Source organism: Bombina bombina, chromosome 4 (assembly GCF_027579735.1).
Source record: "Bombina bombina isolate aBomBom1 chromosome 4, aBomBom1.pri, whole genome shotgun sequence".
NCBI lineage: Eukaryota > Metazoa > Chordata > Amphibia > Anura > Bombinatoridae > Bombina > Bombina bombina.
The window spans coordinates 410,313,195-410,340,561 of record NC_069502.1 but is presented as its reverse complement, the minus strand read 5'-3'; the positions used below and the strand labels follow the sequence as shown (position 1 = coordinate 410,340,561).

Here is a 27,367-nt window from a genome sequence, read left to right as displayed (position 1 = left end):
AGTACAACCATATAAGTGCACTTCTAGTACCTCACTACTTGAGGGTACACCAGGTGAGCGCGGATAATTCCCCCACTCTTTGCTTTTTATGTTACTTCTGTGAACGTATTACACGAAGTGTGCCCCTGTGCGCCTGTCTCCTTCTATACTTTTCCATATATATATATATATATATATATATATACAGTTGCAAGAAAAAGTATGTGAACCCTTTGGAATGATATGGATTTCTGCACAAATTGGTCATAAAATGTGATCTGATCATCATCTAAGTCACAACAGTAGACAATCACAGTCTGCTTAAACTAATAACACACAAAGAATGAAATGTTGCCATGTTTTTATTGAACATACCATGTAAACATTCACAGTGCAGGTGGAAAAAGTATGTGAACCCTTGGATTTAATAACTAACCTCCTTTGGCAGCAATAACTTCAACCAAACGTTTCCTGTAGTTGCAGATCAGACGTGCACAATGGTCAGGAGTAATTCTTGACCATTCCACTTTACAGAACTGTTTCAGTTCAGCAATATTCTTGGGATGTCTGGTGTGAATCGCTTTCTTGAGGTCATGCCACAGCATCTCAATCGGGTTGAGGTCAGGACTCTGACTGGGCCACTTCAGAAGGAGTATTTTCTTCTGTTTAAGCCATTCTGTTTTTGATTTACTTCTATGCTTCTGTTGAGCTTCAGCTGGTAGACAGATGGCCTTAAGTTCTCCTGCAAAATGTCTTGATAAAATTGGGAATTTATTTTTCCTTCGATGATAGCAATCCGTCCAGGCCCTGACGCAGCAAAGCAGCCCCAAACCATGATGCCCCACCACCATACTTCACAGTTGGGATGAGGTTTTGATGTTGGTGTGCTGTGCCTCTTTTTCGCCACACATAGTGTTGTGTGTTTCTTCCAAATAACTCAACTTTGGTTTCATCTGTCCACAGAATATTTTGCCAGTACTGCTGTGGAACAACCAGGTGCTCTTGTGCAAACTGTAAACGTGCAGCAATGTTTTGTTTGGACAGCAGTGGCTTCCTCTGTGGTATCCTCCCATGAAATCCATTCTTGTTTAGTGTTTTACGTATTGTAGATTCGCTAACAGGGATGTTAGCATTTGCCAGTGACTTTTGTAAGTATTTAGCTGACACTCTAGGATTCTTCTTCACCTCATTGGGCAGTCTGCGTGGTGCTCTTGAAGTCATCTTTACAGGACGGCCACTTCTAGGGAGAGTAGCAGCAGTGCTGAACTTTCTCCATTTATAGACAATTTGTCTTACCATGGACTGATGAACAGCAAGGCGTTTGGAGATACTTTTATAACCCTTTCCAGCTTTATGCAAGTCAACAATTCTTAATCGTAGGTCTTCTGAGAGCTCTTTTGTGCGAGGCATCATTCACATCAGGCAATGCTTCTTGTGAAAAGCAAACCCAGAACTGGTGTGTGTTTTTATAGGGCAGGGCAGCTGTAACCAACACCTCCAATCTCATCTTATTGATTGGACTCCAGTTGGCTGACATCTCACTCCAATTAGCTCTTGGAGATGTAATTAGTCTAGGGGTTCACATACTTTTTCCACCTGCACTGCGAATGTTTACATGGTGTGTTCAATAAAAACACGGCAACATTTCATTCTTTGTGTGTTATTAGTTTAAGCAGACTGTGATTGTCTATTGTTGTGACTTAGATGATGATCAGATCACATTTTATGACCAATTTGTGCAGAAATCCATATCATTCCAAAGGGTTCACATACTTTTTCTTGCAACTGTATATATATATATATATATATATATATATAAATATATATATATATATATATATATAAATATATACATATATATACACACACAGTATATACACACATACACTTATAAAAGTGCCCATAACATAGCTATAAGAGTGTCTAAATGTTAATAAAAGATACTCACCAATAGACACTTGTTCACTAGCAAACAAGCAGCAGACAGTAAGACCTGTGCTGAAACATATCAGCAGAGGTTATGGAATAGGAGTATATTGTCCATAAAAGGATGCAAAAGACAAGTCCCTGCAACCAATTATGGAGGGTTTATGAAAAATTTCCCATGAGGGGAAAAAATTATCACAAGCCATACCCCATATACATCCCTCTGACAAGCACTGTATTCTGAGGGAAAACCAGGCTTCAATATAGTTTGAAAACCCATCTTAATTCTTCAAACACCTCCAGCGGAGGCAAAGTAAAGACTGAGGCATGTGTGAGGGGTTTTATAGAGCTCTTGGGGTTTGTGAATGTTTGCCTCCTCCTAGTGGTAGAGAAGAGTAATTTCCAAGAGTAATGGATCAAGGACAATCAACACCTCTATGAAAGAAATATCCCTATAGTTTACGTCAGGGGTTAAAAGTTACTAGTCCACTCAATGTTGAAGGGACATTGATTTTATCTGTTAAAACACCACCTATAGTGAAAATATGTTTAATTATATAGTCTCTATGCAAACAAGAATCAGCAGCAGCCCTGAGTCAGTGACAAATTCTAGAATGTTAATTTTCTCTAAGCATTAGCCTTTGTGTATAGACAAAGACATATGATAAGTAGGCACGTGTGTATAGAGAAATAGATAAGGAGTCTGCTCTTTCTGCAAGTCCATCCCATTTAAATGGGTTGTGGCTTCGATTAGCAAAAACAGCCATTTTGCATACCAAAAAGAGCAATTTCCGATATATTTTATACTCTGCAACTGGTACAAGTTTTTGAAAATGCATTAAGGGGAAACTAATTTTATTTTTTGCACATTGAGGTCTGTATTTGCTAGCTTTTTGATAAATTCAGTTTTTTATTTAGGCTGCACTGTTATTACCCCCAGCTCTTCTGAGTTTGAATACTGGTGCACAGACCCTCACATGTCGCTATGCTGCTAAAAAACACTACGAACTGTTACTAGAAGCATTTTGCTAATGAAAGTATATTGCAAAATGCTTCTATTTAAAATTGAAATGCTCCTATGTACATTTCAATTTTGACCTTTTTTTATCCCTTTAATTAAAGCTATATATACAGGTAAATTTTAACCACAAAATGAATTGTTATATAATTACATTTAAAATAACAGAAGCACTTACTTGTGAAGACAACAACTAAAATGATTGCCAGGTCAATAAACAGGAACTGGAAGTCACCTAAATTACTGAGGATCTAGAGGGGGCAAAAACACACAGTTAATCATTGTAAATGTACACAATGCAGGCAGTGAAGATGAAACGAAATGTGAGGCATCACAGCATTTATACAACAGACCCAAAATACTCACAGAATAAAGCAAAGTGACTGTCAAGTATTGGATAATGCTGTAGAGAGCCATGAACTTAAATACGCAGAAGGAAGTTATTAAAGCTGCTCGGCCTTCCCTGAAAAGATATAGATAGATACTCATTATGGTGCATCAGGTGGCTGGTGATATCCATGCATCAGAAGATTTAGTGTTTCATGCAATGCTGAGTCTGACTTATATTTTCGCTCACTATTACATGTATTAGTGTCAACTAAAGCTGGTCAGATACTTAGTTCACTAAAAGTCTTTTAGCATGTTGAATTTTTTGTTTTTTCTTAAAAGTAAACCCCAATTAATACAGGTGTATCAGTTGAATATGCTATACTAATCTTCAATGTATGGCAGGTGCTTCCTACAATAATATTCACTAATTGATCGGTACTTCCAGTTAACACTCATTGAGTATTAGTAGGAAGTACCCATAAGACACTAAAGTATTAGCAGGAAACACTATATTAGTTTACATGTTAACTTCATATTTTTCCAGGCAAAACATGTCAATATATTTAAATGTTACTCATTTATATGGTAGAACAGCTACCTTTAAGATAAACTGGAAGAAACAGAGAAATAATGCTTTGCTTCCTGATTGACAATGAATTAGCTATGTACCAAACATAGATGCTAACAGACATGGCATTTCCACAGCTACCAATAGAAGCAGTATGCCCAAAGCTATTCTTAATTTAGCCATAACAACTTATTTAAAAAGGTATGAGTAAAACTAGCTAACGGCAATACTGATAATAGATGAGTAAATAAAAGACATATAAACCTATTATGTCACAGTATTTAGTACATAAAAAAAATCAAAAGCTCATGTTATACCGAATCAAGTCTGGCACACAGGAAATGCTTGGTGTCCTGGAGGTGAATGGGGATGCCACAGATGCCTCTAATTCAGAAAGCGAAATCCCGCCGTGAGCTCTCTTCAGTGCCTGCACGAGAAATTCACTTCCTATAAAAACAGCAACAAGCTCTACTCATGGATGCTAATCTATGGTATTTTTTTCTCGTTTTTCATTATTATTATAATTTTAACCAGTTTCAGTTGAGGAAATGAATAAGCATTTAAATCTGCAGTGTTCCTAAAAAATAATAATTCTGTTTGCTATATATATATATATATATGCTAAAAAGCAAACCAACATAAACCTACTTTCTCTCATGTTATAACATAGAAGTCCTAACCTGTGGAAAAAGAGGTTCATGTCACTTGAAGTATGTAGAACTTTAGCTGAAGAAAGAAAATTGTAACCACTCTTAATTGTAACTCTAAGGGCTCAATTTATCAAACGAGGGCGGACAGGGGCGTGCATATACACCGACCCCTGCCCCCGCACAGCCAATCACGGACCAGACCAGGGAGATTGGAATTCTCCACCTAAGAGGTGGAGAAGAGGGTAGGAATCGGCAGTCTGATGATCGCTGCTTGATAAATACTGACTGCGGGTTCTCTTGTGTTATAAGGGAGGAGAAGGTAGTGTTCTATGCTGCTCAGGGCTACTTACAGCACTATTTTGGTAACTATATCCTGGGGCAACCAGGGGATAAAAAGTACATGAGAAGTTGTCTGTGGTCTGTAAGACAATTCACCTAAGGGGATAGTTTGTTAAAAGGTGTATTTTTGTAAAAAAAAAATGTTGGCAGCCTGGAAGTTCAAAAACATATTTCATGACATCAAAGAAAACTGCTGGATAAAGTAGTGAGCCAGAGGCAGTGATCTGTGAGCATCTGAAATAAAAGGTGATTTATCTGCCTCTTTCTTCAGATTGTTCTGCTTTCTCTGACAGTGAGCTATGTTCCAGCTTGGTCAACAAGTACCAGTTTTATATTTAGTACTCCTGGCAAGGCAAACTAGTTTTCTGTTTATTTATTTAAATGGAAATCTCTACCAGGATGTGAAAGTGCAGGCATTGACAACTCCTTTGCTGTATCCATAACTCTAAAGAGCTTCTAACAATGTGACATACTCCCAGCTGGAGGCCTGCAAGTAAGTCAGGTTTATGGCTAAAGCTTCACTGGGCTTCCGTATTTGTATGTTTTGCCATCATCTTTCTGAAAGCTCAGTTTGCTGCACTTTTAGTTTTGTTTCAAGCAAGCATCACACTCCCCCAATAGATTTGATTGTCAAAGTTTTGCAACATCATCTTTTTTAACCAATGCGTACTTTAAAGGGACATCTAGTCCAAAATAAACTTTCAAGATTTAGATAAAGAATGCCATTTTCCAATTTACTTTTTTCACCAATATTTGCTTTGTTCTTTTGGAATTCTTAGTTGAAAGGTAAATCTAGAAGGTTCATATGCAAATTTCTTAGACCTTGAAGGCTGCCTCTTTTCTAAATTCATTTTGACAGTTTTTCACCACTAGAGGGTGTTAGTTCATGTTTTTCATATAGATAACACTGTGCTCATGCATGTGGAGTTCCTAGGAGCCAGCACTAATTGACTAAAATTCAAGTCTGTCAAAAGAACTTAAATAAGGGGGCAGTTTGCAGAGGCTTAGATACAAGATAATCACAGAGGTTAAAAGTATATTATAACTGTGTTGGTTATGCAAAACTAGGGAATATGTAATAAAGGGATTATCTATCTTTTAAAACAATAAACATTCTGGTGTAGACTGTCCCTTTAAGTTTGAAGACAATAACATAATTTATGTAAGAACTTACCTGATAAATTAATTTCTTTCATATTGGCAAGAGTCCATGAGCTAGTGACGTATGGGATATACAATCCTACCAGGAGGGGCAAAGTTTCCCAAACCTCAAAATGCCTATAAATACACCCCTCACCACACCCACAATTCAGTTTAACGAATAGCCAAGTAGTGGGGTGATAAACAAAGGAGTAAAAAGCATCAACAAAGGAATCTGGAAATAATTGTGCTTTATACAAAAAAATCATAACCACCATAAGAAAAGGGTGGGCCTCATGGACTCTTGCCAATATGAAACAAATGAATTTATCAGGTAAGTTCTTACATAAAATATGTTATTGTCTTCAAACTTAAAGGGAAAGTCTACACCAGAATTTGTATTGTTTTAAAAGATAGATAATCCCTTACATAAATTATGTTTTCTTTCATGTAATTGGCAAGAGTCCATGATCTAGTGACGTATGGGATATCAAATACCCAAGATGTGGAACTCCACGCAAGAGTCACTAGAGAGGGAGGGAAAAAAATAAACAACAGCCATATGATGAAAAATTAATCCACAACCCAAAATATAAGTTTTTTCTCATGAAGAAAAGAAAAAATTAAAACATCAGCAGAAGAATCAAACTGAAACAGCTGCCTGAAGAACTTTTCTACCAAAAACCGCTTCTGAAGAAGCAAATACATCAAAACGGTAGAATTTAGTAAATGTATGCAAAGAGGACCAAGTCGCCGCTTTGCAAATCTGATTAACTGAAGCTTCATTCTTAAAAGCCCACGAAGTGGAGACTGATCTAGTAGAATGAGATGTAATTCTCTGAGGCGGGCCTGACCCGACTCTAAATAAACTTGATGAATCAAAAGCTTTAACCAAGAAGCCAAGGAAATAGCAGAAGCCTTCTGACCTTTCCTAGAACCAGAGAATATAACAAATAGACTAGAAGTCTTTCTGAAATCTTTAGTAGCTTCAACATAATAATTTCAAAGCTCTCACCACATCCAAAGAATGTAAGGATTTTTCCAAAGAATTCTTAGGATTAGGACACAAGGAAGGGACAACAATTTCTCTACTTATGTTGTTAGAATTCACAACCTTAGGTAAGAACTTAAATGAAGTCTGCAAAACCGCCTTATCCTGATGAAAAATAAAAAAAGGAGATTCACAAGAAAGAGCAGAAAGCTCAGAAACTCTTCTAGCAGAAGAGATGGCCAAAAGGAACAACACTTTCCAAGAAAGTACTTTAATGTCCAAAGAGTGAATAGGCTCAAAGGAGGAGCCTGTAACGCCCTCAAAACCAAATTAAGACTCCAAGGCGGAGAAATAGATTTAATGACAGGCTTAATACGAACTAAAGCCTGAACAAAACAGTGAATATCAGGAAGAGTAGCAATCTTTCTGTGAAATAAAACAGAAAGAGCAGAGATTTGTCCCTTCAAAGCACTTGCAGACAAACCTTTATCCAAACCATCCTGAAGAAACTGTAAAATTCTAGGAATTCTAAAAGAATGCCAAGAGAATTTATGAGAAGAACACTATGAAATGTAAGTCTTCCAAACTCGATAATAAATCTTCCTAGAGACAGATTTACGAGCTTGTAACATAGTATTAATTACCGAGTCAGAGAAACCTCTATGCCTTAAGCACTAAGTGTTCAATTTCCATACCTTCAAATTTAATGATTTGAGATCCTGATGGAAAAACGGACCTTGAGACAGTAGGTCTGGCCTTAACGGAAGTGGCCAAGGTTGGCAACTGGACATCCAAACAAGATCCGCATACCAAAACCTGTGGGGCCATGCTGGAGCCACCAGCAACACAAATGATTGTTCCATGATGATTTTGGAGATCACTCTTGGAAGAAGAACTAGAGGCGGGAAGATATAAGCAGGTTGATAACACCAAGGAAGTGTGAGCGCATCCACTGCTTTCGCCTGAGAATCCCTGGACCTGGACAGGTACCTGGGAAGTTTCTTGTTTAGATGAGAAGCCATCAGATCGATTTCTGGAAGACCCCACATCTAAACAATCTGAGAAAACACATCCGGATGGAGAGACCACTCCCCTGGATGTAAAGTCTGACGGCTGAGATAATCCGCCTCCAAATTGTGTACACCTGGGATATGAACCACAGAAATTAGACAGGAGCTGGATTCCGCCCAAACAAGTATCCAGGATACTTCTTCATAGCTTGGGAACTGTGAGTCCCACCCTGATGATTGACATGCCACCGTTGTAATGTTGTCTGTCTGAAAACAAATGAACGGTTCTCTCTTCAACAGAGGCCAAAACTGAAGAGCTCTGAGAATTGCCCGGAGTTCTAAAATATTTATTGGTAATCTCGCCTCTTGAGATTTCCAAACCCCTTGTGCTGTCAGAGATCCCCAGACAGCTCCCCAACCTGAAAGACTCGCATCTGTTGTGATCACAGTCCAGGTCGGCCGAACAAAAGAGGCCCCTTGAACTAAACGCTGGTGATTTAACCACCACGTCAGAGAGTGTCGAACATTGGGATTTAAGAATATTAACTGTGATATCTTTGTATAATCCCGGCACAATAGATTCAGCATACAAAGCTGGAGAGGTCTCATGTGAAAACGAGCAAAAGGAATCGCGTCCGATGCTGCAGTCATGAGGCCTAAAACTTCCATGCACATAGCCACTGAAGGGAATGACTGAGACTGAAGGTGCCGACATGCTGCAACCAATTTCAAAGTCTCTTGTCTGTTAGATACAGAGTCATGGACACTGAATCTATCTGGAAACCTAAAAAGGTGACCCTTGTCTGAGGAATCAAGAAACATTTTGGTAAATTGATCCTCCAACCATGTTTTCGAAGAAACAACACTAGTTGATTTGTGTGAGATTCTGCAGAACGTAAAGACTGAGATAGTACCAAGATATCGTCCAAATAAGGAAACACCACAATACCCTGTTCTCTGATTACAGAGAGTAGGGCACCCAGAACCTTTGAAAAGATTCTTGGAGTTGTTGCTAGGCCAAATGGAAGAGCAACAAATTGGTAATGCTTTCCTAGAAAAGAAAATCTCAGGAACTGATAATGTTCTGGATGAATCGGAATATAAAGGTAAGCATCCTGCAAGTCTATTGTAGACAAATAATGTCCTTGGTGAACAAAAGGCAGAATAGTCCTTATAGTCACCATCTTGAAAGTTGGTACTCTTACATAATGATTCAAAATTTTCAGATCCAGAACTGGTCTGAATGAATTTTCTTTCTTTGGGACAATGAATAGATTTGAATAAAACCCCAGACCTTGTTCCTGAAAAGGAACCGGCATGATTACCCCTGAAACCTCCAGGTCTGAAACACACTTCAGGAAAGCCTGAGCTTTTACTAGATTTACTGGGATGAGTGAGAGAAAAAATCTTCTCACAGGAGGTCTTACTCTGAATCCTATTCGGTATCCCTGAGAGACAATGCTCTGAATCCATTGATTTTGGACAAAATTTGCCCAAACATCCTTGAAAAACCTTAATCTGCCCCCTACCAGCTGAGCTGGAATGAGGGTCGCACCTTCATGTGGACTTAGGGGCTGACTTTGGTTTCTTAAAAGGCTTGGATTTATTCCAATTTGAGGAAGGCTTCCAATTGGAAACAGTTTCCTTGGGGGAAGGATTAGGTTTTGGTTCCTTATTTTGACGAAAGGAACGAAAACGATTAGAAGCCTTAGATTTACCCTTAGGTTTTTAATCCTGAGGCAAAAAACTCCCTTCCCCCCAGTAACAGTTGAAATAATAGAATCCAACTGAGAACCAAATAAATTATTACCTTGGAAAGAAAGATAGTAATCTAGACTTAGATGTCATATCAGCATTCCAAGATTTAAGCCACAAAGCTCTTCTTGCTAAAATAGCTAAAGACATGGATCTAACATCAATTTTGATAATATAAAAAATTGCATCACAAATAAAATGATTAGCATGCTGTAGTAAACGAACAATGCTATATAAGTCAGAATCAAATTCTTGTTGCGCTAAATTCTCCAACCAAAAAGTTGAAGCAGCTGCAACATCAACCAAAGAAATTGCAGGCCTAAGAAGATGACCTGAATATAAATAGGCTTTCCTTAGATAAGATTCAAGCTTCCTATCTAAAGGATTCCTAAAGGAAGTACTATCTTCCATAGGAATAGTGGTTCGTTTAGCAAGAGTAGAAATAGCCCCATCAACTTTGGGGATCTTTTGCCAAAACTCTATTGAAATTGCTGGTAAAGGATACAATTTTTTAAACCTTGCAGAAGGATTAAAAGGAGTACCTGGCTTATTCCATTCCTTAGAAATCATATCAGAAATAGCATGGAATAGCAGGAATAGGAAAAACCTCTGCAGTAACCACAGGAGGTTTAAAAACAGAATTTAAACGTTTACTGGTTTTAATATCAAGAGGACTAGCTTCCTCAATATCCAAAGTAATTAACACTTCTTTTAACAAAGAACGCATATACTCCATTTTAAATAAATAAGTAGATTTGTCAGTGTCAATATCTGAGGAAGGATCTTCTGAATCAGATAGATCCTCATCAGAGGTGGATAATTCATTATGTTGTCGGTCATTTGAAATTTCATCAACTTTATGAGTTTTAAAAGACCTCTTATGCTTATTAGAAGCCGGAAATGCAGACAAAGCCTTCTGAATAGAATCAGTAACAAATTCTTTAAAATTCATAGGTATATCATGTACATTAGAAGTTGAAGTTGGCAATATACTATTACTGATGGACACACTATCTGCATGTAAAAGTTTATCATGGCAACTAATACAAATGACATTAGGAGATATAATCTCCACAATTTTACAACAAATGCACTTAGCTTTGGTAGAACCGATGTCAGGCAGCAAAGTTCCAACAGATACTTCTGAGGCAGGATCAGATTGAGACATCTTGCAGTATGTAAAAGAAAAAACAACATATAAAGCAAAATGATCAATTTCCTTATATGACAGTTTCAGGAATGGGAAAAAATGCAAATAGCATAGCCCTCTGAAATAGAAAAATGCAAGAGGCAAAAAGCAATGTGGCAAATAAATAATGAAAACAGTTTGGCGCCAAGTATGACGCACAACGTAACTTAAAGATGTTTTGGCGCCACCCATGTCCGGAAATGACACACTCGCGTCACTAACGACGCAACCCTGTGTGAAACCTCTGCGTCAATTATGACGCCGGAAATGACGAACTTGCGTCAACGGACGTGCCTTTCGCGCCAAACAAATCTCGCGCCAAGAATGACGCAATAAAGTATAGCATTTGGCGCACCCGGAGCCTAAGTCAGCCCGCAATTTGAAACAAAGTAGTCAATTTAAAAAAAGACTAAACCCCAGGTAAGAAAAAAATATTTCTTAATATTAACTTTCCCCAAATATGAAACTGACAATCTGCAAAAGGAAATACATGAACCTGACTCATGGCAAATATAAGTACAATACATATATTTAGAACTTTATATAAATGCACAAAGTGCCAAAACCATAGCTGAGGTGTCTTAAGCAATAAAACATAATTTATGTAAGAACTTACCTGATAAATTCATTTCTTTCATATTAACAAGAGTCCATGAGCTAGTGACGTATGGGATATACATTCCTACCAGGAGGGGCAAAGTTTCCCAAACCTTAAAATGCCTATAAATACACCCCTCACCACACCCACAAATCAGTTTAACGAATAGCCAAGAAGTGGGGTGATAAGAAAAAAAGTGCGAAGCATATAAAATAAGGAATTGGAATAATTGTGCTTTATACAAAAAAATCATAACCACCACAAAAAAGGGTGGGCCTCATGGACTCTTGTTAATATGAAAGAAATGAATTTATCAGGTAAGTTCTTACATAAATTATGTTTTCTTTCATGTAATTAACAAGAGTCCATGAGCTAGTGACGTATGGGATAATGACTACCCAAGATGTGGATCTTTCCACACAAGAGTCACTAGAGAGGGAGGGATAAAATAAAGACAGCCAATTCCTGCTGAAAATAATCCACACCCAAAATAAAGTTTAATAAAAAACATAAGCAGAAGATTCAAACTGAAACCGCTGCCTGAAGAACTTTTCTACCAAAAACTGCTTCAGAAGAAGAAAATACATCAAAATGGTAGAATTTAGTAAAAGTATGCAAAGAGGACCAAGTTGCTGCTTTGCAGATCTGGTCAACTGAAGCTTCATTCCTAAACGCCCAGGAAGTAGAAACTGACCTAGTAGAATGAGCTGTAATTCTTTGAGGCGGAATTTTACCCGACTCAACATAGGCAAGATGAATTAAAGATTTCAACCAAGATGCCAAAGAAATGGCAGAAGCTTCTGGCCTTTCCTAGAACCGGAAAAGATAACAAATAGACTAGAAGTCTTACGAAAAGATTTCGTAGCTTCAACATAATATTTCAAAGCTCTAACAACATCCAAAGAATGCAATGATTTCTCCTTAGAATTCTTAGGATTAGGACATAATGAAGGAACCACAATTTCTCTACTAATGTTGTTGGAATTCACAACTTTAGGTAAAAATTCAAAAGAAGTTCGCAACACCGCCTTATCCTGATGAAAAATCAGAAAAGGAGACTCACACGAAAGAGCAGATAATTCAGAAACTCTTCTAGCAGAAGAGATGGCCAAAAGGAACAAAACTTTCCAAGAAAGAAATTTAATGTCCAATGAATGCATAGGTTCAAACGGAGGAGCTTGAAGAGCTCCCAAAACCAAATTCAAACTCCATGGAGGAGAAATTGACTTAATGACAGGTTTTATACGAACCAAAGCTTGTACAAAACAATGAATATCAGGAAGAATAGCAATCTTTCTGTGAAAAAGAACAGAAAGAGCGGAGATTTGTCCTTTCAAAGAACTCGCGGACAAACCCTTATCTAAACCATCCTGAAGAAACTGTAAAATTCTCGGTATTCTAAAAGAATGCCAAGAAAAATGATGAGAAAGACACCAAGAAATATAAGTCTTCCAGACTCTATAATATATCTCTCGAGATACAGATTTACGAGCCTGTAACATAGTATTAATCACGGAGTCAGAGAAACCTCTATGACCAAGAATCAAGCGTTCAATCTCCATACCTTTAAATTTAAGGATTTCAGATCCGGATGGAAAAAAGGACTTTGAGACAGAAGGTCTGGTCTTAACGGAAGAGTCCATGGTTGGCAAGATGCCATCCGGACAAGATCCGCATACCAAAACCTGTGAGGCCATGCCGGAGCTATTAGCAGAACAAACGAGCATTCCCTCAGAATCTTGGAGATTACTCTTGGAAGAAGAACTAGAGGCGGAAAGATATAGGCAGGATGATACTTCCAAGGAAGTGATAATGCATCCACTGCCTCCGCCTGAGGATCCCGGGATCTGGACAGATACCTGGGAAGTTTCTTGTTTAGATGAGAGGCCATCAGATCTATCTCTGGGAGCCCCCACATTTGAACAATCTGAAGAAATACCTCTGGGTGAAGACACCATTCGCCCGGATGCAACGTTTGGCGACTGAGATAATCCGCTTCCCAATTGTCTACACCTGGGATATGAACCGCAGAGATTAGACAGGAGCTGGATTCCGCCCAAACCAAAATTCGAGATACTTCTTTCATAGCCAGAGGACTGTGAGTCCCTCCTTGATGATTGATGTATGCCACAGTTGTGACATTGTCTGTCTGAAAACAAATGAACGATTCTCTCTTCAGAAGAGGCCAAAACTGAAGAGCTCTGAAAACTGCACGGAGTTCCAAGATATTGATCGGTAATCTCACCTCCTGAGATTCCCAAACTCCTTGTGCCGTCAGAGATCCCCACACAGCTCCCCAACCTGTGAGACTTGCATCTGTTGAAATTACAGTCCAGGTCGGAAGAACAAAAGAAGCCCCCTGAATTAAACGATGGTGATCTGTCCACCACGTTAGAGAGTGCCGAACAATCGGTTTTAAAGATATTAATTGATATATCTTCGTGTAATCCCTGCACCATTGGTTCAGCATACAGAGCTGAAGAGGTCGCATGTGAAAACGAGCAAAGGGGATCGCGTCCGATGCAGCAGTCATAAGACCTAGAATTTCCATGCATAAGGCTACCGAAGGGAATGATTGAGACTGAAGGTTTCTACAGGCTGTAATCAATTTTAGACGTCTCTTGTCTGTTAAAGACAAAGTCATGGACACTGAATCTATCTGGAAACCCAGAAAGGTTACCCTTGTTTGAGGAATCAAAGAACTCTTTGGTAAATTGATCCTCCAACCATGATCTTGAAGAAACAACACAAGTCGATTCGTATGAGACTCTGCTAAATGTAAAGACGGAGCAAGTACCAAGATATCGTCCAAATAAGGAAATACCACAATACCCTGTTCTCTGATTACAGACAGAAGGGCACCGAGAATCTTTGTGAAAATTCTTGGAGCTGTAGCAAGGCCAAACGGTAGAGCCACAAATTGGTAATGCTTGTCTAGAAAAGAGAATCTCAGGAACTGATAATGATCTGGATGAATCGGAATATGCAGATATGCATCCTGTAAATCTATTGTGGACATATAATTCCCTTGCTGAACAAAAGGCAATATAGTCCTTACAGTTACCATCTTGAACGTTGGTATCCTTACATAACGATTCAATAATTTTAGATCCAGAACTGGTCTGAAGGAATTCTCCTTCTTTGGTACAATGAAGAGATTTGAATAAAACCCCATCCCCTGTTCCGGAACTGGAACTGGCATAATTACTCCAGCCAACTCTAGATCTGAAACACAATTCAGAAATGCTTGAGCTTTCACTGGATTTACTGGGACATGGGAAAGAAAAAATCTCTTTGCAGGAGGTCTCATCTTGAAACCAATTCTGTACCCTTCTGAAACAATGTTCTGAATCCAAAGATTGTGAACAGAATTGATCCAAATTTCTTTGAAAAAACGTAACCTGCCCCCTACCAGCTGAACTGGAATGAGGGCCGTACCTTCATGTGAACTTAGAAGCAGGCTTTGCCTTTCTAGCAGGCTTGGATTTATTCCAGACTGGAGATGGTTTCCAAACTGAAACTGCTCCTGAGGACGAAGGATCAGGCTTTTGTTCTTTGTTGAAACGAAAGGAACGAAAACGATTATTAGCCCTGTTTTTACCTTTAGACTTTTTATCCTGTGGTAAAAAAGTTCCTTTCCCACCAGTAACAGTTGAAATAATAGAATCCAACTGAGAACCAAATAATTTGTTTCCCTGGAAAGAAATGGAAAGTAGAGTTGATTTAGAAGCCATATCAGCATTCCAAGTCTTAAGCCATAAAGCTCTTCTGGCTAAGATAGCCAGAGACATAAATCTAACATCAACTCTAATAATATCAAAAATGGCATCACAGATGAAATTATTAGCATGCTGGAGAAGAATAATAATATCATGAGAATCACGATTTGATACTTGTTGCGCTAGAGTTTCCAACCAAAAAGTTGAAGCTGCAGCAACATCAGCCAATGATATAGCAGGTCTAAGAAGATTACCTGAACATAGATAAGCTTTTCTTAGAAAAGATTCAATTTTTCTATCTAAAGGGTCCTTAAACGAGGTACCATCTGATGTAGGAATGGTAGTACGTTTAGCAAGGGTAGAAATAGCCCCATCAACTTTAGGGATTTTGTCCCAAAATTCTAACCTGTCAGGCGGAACAGGATATAATTGCTTAAAACGTTTAGAAGGAGTAAATGAATTACCCAATCTATCCCATTCCTTAGCAATTACTGCAGAAATAGCATTAGGAACAGGAAAGACTTCTGGAATAACCGCAGGAGCTTTAAAAACCTTATCCAAACGTATAGAATTAGTATCAAGAGGACTAGAATCCTCTATTTCTAAAGCAATTAGTACTTCTTTAAGCAAAGAGCGAATAAATTCCATCTTAAATAAATATGAAGATTTATCAGCATCAATCTCTGAGACAGAATCCTCTGAACCAGAAGAGTCCAAAGAATCAGAATGATGGTGTACATTTAAAAATTCATCTGTAGAGAGAGAAGTTTTAAAAGATTTTTTACGTTTACTAGAAGGAGAAATAACAGACAAAGCCTTCTTTATGGATTCAGAAACAAAATCTCTTATGTTATCAGGAACATTCTGCACCTTAGATGTTGAGGGAACTGCAACAGGCAATGGTACATCACTAAAGGAAATATTATCTGCATTAACAAGTTTGTCATGACATTTAATACAAACAACAGCTGGAGGAATAGCTACCAAAAGTTTACAGCAGATACACTTAGCTTTGGTAGATCCAGCAGGCAGAGGTTTTCCTGTAGTATCTTCTGGCTCAGATGCAACGTGAGACATCTTGCAATATGTAAGAGAAAAAACAACATATAAAGCAAAATAGATCAAATTCCTTATAAGACAGTTTCAGGAATGGGAAAAAAATGCCAAACATCAAGCTTCTAGCAACCAGAAGCAAATGAAAAATGAGACTGAAATAATGTGGAGACAAAAGCGACGCCCATATTTTTTGGCGCCAAATAAGACGCCCACATTATTTGGCGCCTAAATGCTTTCGGCACCAAAAATGACGCCACATCCGGAACGCCGACATTTTTGGCGCAAAATAACGTCAAAAAATGACGCAACTTCCGGCGACACGTATGACGCCGGAAACGGAAAAGAATTTTTGCGCCAAAAAAGTCCGCGCCAAGAATGACGCAATAAAATGAAGCATTTTCAGCCCCCGCGAGCCTAACAGCCCACAGGGAAAAAAGTCAAATTTTTGAGGTAAGCAAAAAATATGATAATTAAAGCATAATCCCAAATATGAAACTGACTGTCTGGAAATAAGGAAAGTTGAACATTCTGAGTCAAGGCAAATAAATGTTTGAATACATATATTTAGAACTTTATAAATAAAGTGCCCAACCATAGCTTAGAGTGTCACAGAAAATAAGACTTACTTACCCCAGGACACTCATCTACATGTTTGTAGAAAGCCAAACCAGTACTGAAACGAGAATCAGTAGAGGAAATGGTAAATATAAGAGTATATCGTCGATCTGAAAAGGGAGGTAAGAGATGAATCTCTACGACCGATAACAGAGAACCTTATGAAATAGACCCCGTAGAAGGAGATCACTGCATTCAATAGGCAATACTCTCCTCACATCCCTCTGACATTCACTGCACGCTGAGAGGAAAACCGGGCTCCAACTTGCTGCGGAGCGCATATCAACGTAGAATCTAGCACAAACTTACTTCACCACCTCCCTTGGAGGCAAAGTTTGTAAAACTGATTTGTGGGTGTGGTGAGGGGTGTATTTATAGGCATTTTAAGGTTTGGGAAACTTTGCCCCTCCTGGTAGGAATGTATATCCCATACGTCACTAGCTCATGGACTCTTGTTAATTACATGAAAGAAATACATACTTACCCAAAGACACCCATCCACATATAGCAGATAGCCAAACTAGTACTGAAACAGTTATCAGTAGAGGCAATGGTATATGAGAGTATATCGTCGATCTGAAAAGGGAGGTAGGAGATGAATCTCTACGACCGATAACAGAGAACCTATGAAAAAGACCCCCGTTAGGAAAATCATTGCATTCAATAGGTGATACTCTCCACGTCCCTCTGACATTCGCTGTACTCTGAGAGGAATCAGGCTTCAAAATGCTGAGAAGCGCATGTCAACGTAGAAATCTTAGCACAAACTTACTTCACCAACTCCATAGGAGGCAAAGTTTGTAAAACTGAATTGTGGGTGTGGTGAGGGGTGTATTTATAGGCATTTTGAGGTTTGGGAAACTTTGCCCCTCCTGGTAGGATTGTATATCCCATACGTCACAAGCTCATTACATGAAAGAAATTACTTTTTGTCGCTGTTTACATTTTAAGAAGTATCAGACATAAGACTTCACTGAGTTTTTCTACTTATCTTAATTTGTAAGTAAGGCACAATCATTTTGGATCAATTTCATTCTTTATGAACAAATTTAATTTTCAGAATATACATTTAGAATGGAATATTCTGTCCCAATTATTATGCACTTGGCCTGGAAGCTACTAAGGATATCAGCAAGACTATTATTTAGCCCTTTGTATTTTTAGAAAAAGAATATAATGACGACTTCAACATATATCTTACAAACGGCATTTAAGGAAGTTTTGTAAATAGTATCTCTTTATAATTAAGCAAGTAGATATGTATATATACTCATTTACTTAATATATAATGTGAAAACATTATATATTCAAAATCCAAATGTTTCGCTTATTCTCTCCCCCTCTATACGTGTTGCAGTCATTTACCGACCCCCTGGCTCCTCAACTCAATTTCTAGATCACTTCGCTGCTTGGCTACCTTATTTCCGTTCCTCAGACACACCTGCCCTCATTCTTGACGACTTCAACATCCCTCTTGACAATCCCACTGCCTCTTCTGTAAAACAACTTCTGCAAATCACTTCCTTTTTCGGTTTGTCACAATGGACTGACTGTCACTCCCTTGACCTGATCTTTAGCTATCGATGCACTATTTCAAACTTCACAAACTCCCCTTTTCCTCTTTCTGACCACCATCTCCTTACTTGCAACATATCATCCCTCCCTACAACTCTCCCTCCTTCTACTCCTCACACCAAACTTCACAGAAGCATTATGTCATAAAATCAGCAACAGCTTGCTAATTCCTTGGAACCTCTCCTCTCATCCATCTCCTTCTTTTCCTGCCCTGACCAATCTATCTGCCACTATAATTCCACACTTACATCCGTCCTTGACAATCTGGCCCCTCTTACCATAGCTCGGAAATTACACACTCATCCTCAGCCCTGGCATACTCCTCTGACACGGTACCTACACAGATGTTCCCGTACTGCTGAGCAGCACTGGAGAAAATCTTGGAGTTCAGTTGATTTTCTTCAATCCAAATTCATCTTGAACTCCTACTATTCTGCCCTTAATTACTTAACATTACATCTATACTCTTATCTCTACTCTTTCTTCAAACCCAAAACTTCTGTTCTCCACGTTCAATATTCTTCTCCACGCACCCCCACCTCCTAATACAACTTCTCTGTTAGTTTAAGACTTTACCAGCCACTTTAATAACAAAATCGACTCCATCAGAAACAAAAACATAAATTATGCTTACCTGATAATTTCCTTTTCTTCTGATGGAAAGAGTCCACAGCTGCATTCATTACTTTTGGGAAATAAGAACCTGGCCACCAGCAGGCAAAGACAACTCAGCAAAAAGCTTAAATACTCCTCCCACTCCCCTCAGCACCACGACTGAACCTCTACCCGAGAAAAAACACTGCTTCGTCCAAAGCCGAGAAAATTTAAAAAGGAGAAAGCCCCAATGACACTGACTCGCAGCTAATCCAGAAGCCAAACTAGAGACCGCAAATGGACTCAACTGAGCCAACAGTCCTCCAGGAGACCCCGTTGCCCAACAAACAGTCCTCCACCACTCATCTCCACAAATGAAGGAGACATCAGTCGAAACCCCCAAGGGAACAAGGCAAGGCAGAACCAAGGAAACTGAAAGGTCCCCTAATACAAAAAAGAACACCTCCATGAGTGAGTCCAGCTCGCAGAGGCCCAAAGGGGCCAAAACAGGGAAAGGAGGCCACGCCTATACCAAGCGAAAACCGTGATAAGACCGGGCACAGAGACAAAACAGACGTCTCTCCAACATCTACAAGTACGGATTGCAACTGAAAAGGCAAAGTCCTCCCAGTGTCAAGAATAGCAAGGCATTCGACTATGAAAAAGTGTGTAATGCATCCAGGAGAGAACCCCAAGTTTGAAACACAGAGTCCATAACAGGACGACACAGAGGATACTTGCAAGGAAGAAGAAGCAGTCAAGCAAGAAGCAGACCGCAAAAGCAACCCTCAGACAGAGGGCACGCTCCAGGCAACCTAAGTCACAGGACCTGCACACAGGTCCCTAAAAAGGGGAACACAAACCTCAATCGAGGCCCCCGAGAAAAGAGAGTATACCCTCCAAACCCGAAGGAAGAGTTAACTCTCTTCTGAAATCAATTTAGCCAGATGAAAGGAAAATATATACCCTGGCAGACTAAGCTAACAGGATAGACTCAACTAAGCTCACACATCCAGAGGAGACTGTGACCGAACGCAGCTTCAAAGACCGCTCGGTCATCCTGACCCATAGACCCACAGGCAGCTGGACCAACCCAGCCTCAGGGTAACAAAGAATCCCGAAACAGGTACAGGAACGAACGAAAGGATAGCACAGCCATCCCCACAGAGTACAAGTACAACCCAACTCTGAAAACAGACAACAAGGCTATAGACCTAAGGATCTATCAAAATAATGGCCCAACAAGTCTGCTTGGAGCCAGCAAGACCCCCGGGGGAACCAATCCCACCCCCACCTTTCTGCCTCCCATACAGGAGAAGCCCCACGCAAGGGCTCTATCTCCATAGGGAGGAGAATATCCTCTAAAGAAAAGGGATGATGCCAGAAGAGCAACAACTGTCCTCAAGGCCCGAAGGCACCGGCTAATGGGAAGAGAAATTCCCTACAAGTAGCTTGCCAAGCAGAGGCATAGTCAACCCATTCGCCTGCAGAGCAGGAAATCTACTGGAACACTGGCAAGCTAAACAGGTGAATGCAACCCTAAGTCGCACCAGAAATTGGACATCCAACGCCAGCAGCTGGGTATGAACCAACCACCCTTAAGGCTCAAGCCACACGGCTAACCACCAGAGGACAAGGATCACTCTGTGGCAAAGAGTAAAAAATACTCCAAAATCCTGGCCGACCATGACCAGGTTAGGTAGATGGAGCAAGGACAAGAACAATCCTGTTCCCACTACAGTGGAACCCCCAACCAGCCCTGAGATCCAAGATTCCAAAACCACCCAGACAGGGTTGGTAAAAAGGTCAAGCGAAGCTTCAGCAACCGGAAGTCTCAGGGAGAAAAAACAGGTCCGGGTACCCAAAAGTTCAGGCAAACCTTACCCAGTACTAAACACCCCAACTGGCCAAAAGGCCAGACACAAGGGTATGGATGCATATTCAGAAAATCCAGATAGCGAGAGAACTCGAATGCCCCAACCAAATGAAGGAACCACCCCTAGCTAAAGTCCAATGCTCCAAGGAGCAAGGCTAGAAGTTGTATGAAGATACTTCTCAGAGCCTCAGGACGACCAAGGGATACCTCAAGATCAAGAAATCCTACTAACAGGACTAGTCTCTCTAACACCTCCGCATAAGCAGAGGACACAAGGAAGAGAAGGCACAAAGCCTACCCATCTCCGGAGAACCCTGAGCTAAACAAAAATCCCCGCAGGGAACAACCATCACCCGGAAGCACAGATCCCTAAAAGGAGATCCACTCACCCGGAGGCAAGAAGACCCAAAAAGGCCTCATATAACTCAGTCAAGAGTAAGAGCTGCATCTAGATACACTAGAAACAGCTTACGCGTACACCTGCAAGGTGTTAAGAGCTGCAACAAGTTTCAAACTGCAAACCTTCCACATGCTATATAGCTATCCTGTACAAGCTGGTGGATCAAGCCCAAAAGGACAAATCCAGAGGCCAAGAAATGAAGGCCGAACCACTCAATAGCCATAAGGGGCTACCCTCCACCACAAGGGGGAGGAAACTCTAAGATCTGATGAAATCAGATGTCAGATAGAGTGACGCAGCGGAAAAACTCCCCAGCCCGGTCATTTATGACTGAAGGCTTTAAGGACTGAAACAATCCTTCCCACTTCAAGGAAACAAAAACAAATAAAAGACATCCCATCGGATATAAATAAAATATAAGACAACCCGGAGGTTAACGCCCAAAAAAACACAGGCCTACCCCGCAGGACCAGCCAAACGGAGCCCTATCTCACAAAACTGGGAAAGATCTCAAATAAATGACAATCAGGAGATTACTTCATCCCCACATGTCTAATGAGGTGCACCATTCGAATTATCAGACTGAAATTAGCTGGTAACGATAGGGTCATTCAATAACTGAAAAACATGTCTGAGCAACACGCAAAGGCGCGCAATCCTGTAACGGTAGGCACAACACTCAGGGACAGATAACCCCGCAGGAAACTGTAGAGGCCCTCCCCAAGGCGGAAGGCCCGGGACAACAGGGCACGAACACATTCTCAAATAAACGTCTGGACCCTGCAGAGGAACAATCGCCAACATTATGTGGAAGTGAAAACGTGCTGCAACCTTCGGGGGAAACACGCCACCCCGCATGGAGGAACCATAAACTGGGTTACCCACATGTGCAGAAGTATGATTTGGTAGGAAACTCGCCTCTCGGAGGACAGGACCCCCAGAGGCGGATGGCTCAGCAGTCCCCTGATTCCCCGAGCCCGAGGAACCAGGTGCTCTGAAATGGCATACGGAACAAAACTGGTTGACAGGCGTCAACAAGGCCACTCCAGATTCATCACCGGACACAGAATCTGAAATCAAAATAGTCTCAGTATCAGAATCCTCTGTAACTGAATCTGAAATTAACACAGTCTCGGCATCAGAATCCTCCATAACAGGATAGAGGATATTTCAATATGGACTAAAGCAGTAAAAAACTACAACGGCACCTGACAACCCCAATGGCTGGGGCACTCACCACCTCCTATGACCAGACACCTGTGGACTAGAAAATTTTCCTTCGCCACGCGGTCGGGAATGCGGAAATGGAAAAACGGAACGTAGCCACGCCCGAACACAAGGTGAACCGTACAGTCCAAAACAAGCGCGCCCAACCAAAAGGTTGCGTCACTTCCAAAGGCCTCAAAGTTCCCAGTAAACATTGCACATAAGCAGGTTGAATCACATAACAAACGTGATTATATACCCCCCTGTTCAATAAACCCCAAGGAGATATTAACCCTTGAAGATACTAAAAGAGACTCACTGAGACCCTTATGTATAAGTTAGACCCGTAAGGTGGTAGCCTCTCGGGAAACATTCACATTACAGTACATTGTGAATAAAGTAAAATGAAACGATCTTACCAGAATCTACGCCGTGGAACAGGAACACAGCCCTTCAAGTGTGATGGATGGTAGCATCGCCTCTGCTATGGACTTGAGAGAAGAAAGCAGGCAGCGAAGCAAAGTTCTACAACGCTGATTGCTTGAGGAGCTGTTAAAATGAGTCAGGATGGTTTCGCAGAAAGAAACGTCCTGCATCTCGGGACTCTACCTTTCATCCAAGCCCTCACTGAGAGACTGACAGGACTACTTAAAACTCCTGTCCCATGCCGAAGAGTACTGCCCTCCATAAGAGACAAAAACAAAATGGGGGACTGGGGGATGAGGGGAGTGGGAGGAGTATTTAAGCCTTTGGCTGGGTTGTCTCTGCCTCCTCCTGGTGGCCAGGTTCTTATTTCCCAAAAGTAATGAATGCAGCTGTGGACTCTTTCCATTTAAGAAGAAAATCAGCTTTCAACATACTTCCATTCTCTCAACCCCTCAAACGCTCACAATCAACCACAACCCACATAGCCATAAACTTAGCTCTTTCTCCCGTTACTGAGGAAGAAGTTTCTGCACTTATACTTGCTCTCACCACACTACCTGTCCCCTTGACCCTATCCCCCTCACAGCTACTCCCCTCCCTCTCTTCTACCCTTACCCCTATACTCACACACATTTTTAACCTCTTCCTCAGCACCGGTATATTTCCCTCATCTCTGAAACATGCACTGGTCACACCTATCCTCAAAAAACCTTCTCTTGATCCAACCTCCCCATTCAACTACCGCCCTATTTCCCTACTCCCTCTTGCCTCAAAGCTTCTCTAAAAGCTAGTATACTCACGCCTATCCCATTTCCTTACATTATGCTCCCTCCTTGACCTACTGCAATCTGGATTTCGTCCCCATCACTCCACAGAGACCGCAATCGTTAAGGTTACCAACGACCTACTTACAGCAAAATCCAAAGGCCACATCTCTCTACTTATCCTCCGCAGCCTTTGATACTGTTGACCACCCTCTTTTGCTCCAAACCCTCCGATCCTTCGGCATTTGTGACACAGCCCTCTCGTGGTTCTCTTCCTACCTGTCAAACCGTACCTTAAGTGTAGCCTTCTCTGGGGCCTCCTCTGCCCAGTCACCACTTTCTGTCGGGGTACAGCAAGGGTCTGTCCTCGGTCCCCTTCTCTTCTCAATCTACACGTCATCATCAGGTTCCCTAATAAAGTCCCACGGGTTCCAATATCATTTGTATGCCAACAACACCCATATCTACTTCTCTGCACCAGACCTATCTCCTTTCTTGCTAACCCGTGTCACTAACTGTCTTTCTCACATCTCTTCCTGGATGTCCTCTCACTACCTTAAGCTAAATCTCTCCAAAACTGAGTTCCTTATTTCCCCCCCTTTTTCCAAAATCTCCACCACAATCTCTCTATAACTGTAGAGAACTCCATCATTACCCCTACCCTGCATGCCCGATGTTTTGGGGTCACATTTGACTCAGATCTTTCTTTCACTTCTCACATTCAGTCATTGGCTAAATCCTGCCGCTTCCACCTTAAAAACATCTCTATAATTAGACATTTCCTTACACAAGACACATCTAAGATTTTAATGCACTCTCTCATCCTTTCCAGCCTCGATTACTGAAACTCTGTCCTCTCTGGACTCCCCAGCTGCTGCCTAGCTCCTTTACAATCCATAATGAATGCCTCTGCCAGGCTCATCTTCCTTACACGCCGCTCTTCCTCTGCTGCACCTCTCTCCAATCCCTTCACTGGCTTCTTCTTGCCTCTAGGATCAAACACAAAATTCTCACTCTGATATACAAAGCCCTCAACTGCACTGCTCACCCCTATATCTCAGACCATGTCTCCAGTTACTCTCCCTCCCGTTCCCTTTGTGATGCTCATGACCTCCTATTCTCCTCCTCTCTTGTTACCTCCTCACACTCCCGTTTACAGGACTTCTCCAGACTGGCTCCCATCTTGTGGAACTCTCTGCCTCACTCCACAAGACTCTCTCCTAGCTTTGAAAGCTTCAAGCGCTCCCTAAAGACTTTACTGTTCAGGGATGCATACTACCTAAACTAACCTTTCTTTATACCAGTTCCTCTCCTCCATTGCTATCCCTTTGAACCCCCTTAGCATGTAAGCCTAAGAGCCCAGATGTTTGTAGATCACCTTCTAAAGAGCGGACTACAACAGTGCGACTCTTGGCAGGGCCCTCTACCCGTTTGATCCCTATAAATGTTTTGTTGTACTCCACCTATGTTTATAGTGCTGCAGAATCTGTTGGCACTCTACAAATAAACAATAATAATAATAAATTGTTACCAATAAATCAATATCTTCAAATAGTATAGGGGCTGCTTGGTCACACATAGGGGTGCCTTTTGTCTGGACATTTACTCTTTTCCTTTTTAGGGAAGAAACATCAGAATTATTGTTGTTTAAAAAGAAAGACAATCCCTTTATTACCCATTCCCTAGTTTTGCATAACCAACACAGTTATAATAATAAAAGTTTTACCGCTGTATATAAGCTTCTGCTGACTGCCCCTTTATTTCAGTTCTTTTGACAGACTTGCATTTTAGCCAATCAGTGCTCACTCCTAGGTCTCTTCACGTGCATGAGCTCAATGATATCTATATGAAAAACATGAACTAATGCCCTCTAGTGGTCAAAATGCATTCAGATTTGAGGCAGTCTTCAATGTCTAGGAAATTAGCATATGAACCTCCTAGGTTTAGCTTTCAACTAAGAATACCAAGAGAACAAAGCAAAATTTGTGATAAAAGTAAATTGGAAAGATATTTAAAATAACATGTCCTATTTAAATCATGAAAAAAAATGTTTGGACTTGGCTGTCCCTTTAAATATTTAGGTTATGTAAGGTATATTCAGCTCAACAGGAAATATGGACGTCTTAAAGCACTCTACCTATTTGAGCAGCAGTTTATATACACACCAGTCAAAACTCTAAGATTTGTTTTTCAGACTTGTCTCTGTCCAGTTGTAGGCAGTTTCCCTCTTTCCATAAAAACATGCCAGGTGTGCACACACATTTCCTGTTAATACTAACAAAACATGATTTTTGTTTACTTTCCTTTAAATCCTTTTCTTCATATACAGAGTGACAGCACATAACACAGATGGTCTTTTACCAATGGGTTAATACAAAACCACAACTTAGAGATGCAGAAACAAGTATTAAAACAGAAAACCACTGCTCCAGCTGTCCGTCTCTCTCCCCCTCGAGTCAATTGTGCCAAGTGAGAAGCCTTAAGAGAAGACGATAAGGCGAGCCAGACCAGATAGTGAAGACGCCATGAGAGTTTTCATGTGCTGGGACTCAGAACACAAAGAAAAGGATTTAGAGGTAAGTTAAATAAATAAATGTTTTTTATATCCCCCACAAAAATGTAATTTAAAAACTTTTTTATTTTGCAGGAAATTTTGGGGTAAAATTGATCGCAATATATAAACAAATCTGGACAAAGACAAGCCTGGAAATAAACACAAACAAAATATTAAAGATGCAGTAGAAGCACTCTTGTACATGTGACTCTTTAAGGGACATTAAACTGCTGGGTACAACTACAGTAGTATGGTTACTAAATACCATGCCATTTGGTTTTCCTCCAGTGCCTGCAGCTATCTTATTTTAACTCTGTACAAGTACTGGCTAGTGAAGCGCTGCATCTTCACACTGGGGGCCCCATCTTGGAGTTTAAGTGTTTTCCCACTGTGCGACTAAAGAGGAGATATTGTTTTCTTCTTTACAAGCTGTAACAGTTTAGAGTGCTACATTGCTCAATATTATTCCTGAAAGCTTTTTTTTATATATTTTTATATAACCTTTAGACTCTGCAAAAATGTAAAGCTTCTGCTTTCTTTTGTGCAAGCTAATCCAAAGAGCAAGGTACAGCTGTCAGAAAGCCAGTGTGATCACTGATCTGTCACAAGATGCAGAAATAACAGGGGGGCAATTGCCCCCTGGGCCTCTCTGATTTGGTGTAAAATGGGCCACATGAATCTTTTTTTTTTTGTTATTAAAAAAAATGTAGGACAGCGTGACTGAGCAAAGGACCGTAGTACTTCATACAGCGGCCGTGAGACTGAGCATCAACTTAAGAAGTCTTACGGTCACTGTATGTTGTAGAGGTGGCTGGCTGCCTGGCACTGCTAAAGATGACTGATTGATTGATCCAGCAGGCCTCACGTGATGACGCTACGTTCTCCAGCTCGGTACTCCCTGACACTCATGACTCATCACTTCCTCCCACCCAGAGTCCCAGCGCGGGAAGAGTGAGAGCTGAGTGAGAGGGAAGCAGTGCGAGGTGATGCAAGGAGGAAAGCAGTCAGACTAGACTGGTCACAGTGAGCAAAAACATCACATTCACCAGTGTTGTTATTTAGATTTTTTTGCTCAGTCAGTCTAAGCGT

The 27,367-nt window shown here is 40.6% G+C and overlaps 1 protein-coding gene across 1 annotated transcript in view; it reads right to left on the bottom strand.

Annotated features, from left to right (window-relative positions):
- The window catches only part of ATP13A3 (ATPase 13A3), a gene marked incomplete in the record, with an annotated part of 582,093 nt that overhangs the window by 128,220 nt on the left and 426,506 nt on the right, over positions 1 to 27,367 (bottom strand). Inside the window, 3 exon segments of the mRNA XM_053710208.1 lie at positions 3,102 to 3,174; positions 3,290 to 3,386; positions 4,139 to 4,248. Of these exon segments, the coding sequence (XP_053566183.1) occupies positions 3,102 to 3,174; positions 3,290 to 3,386; positions 4,139 to 4,248 (280 nt within the window).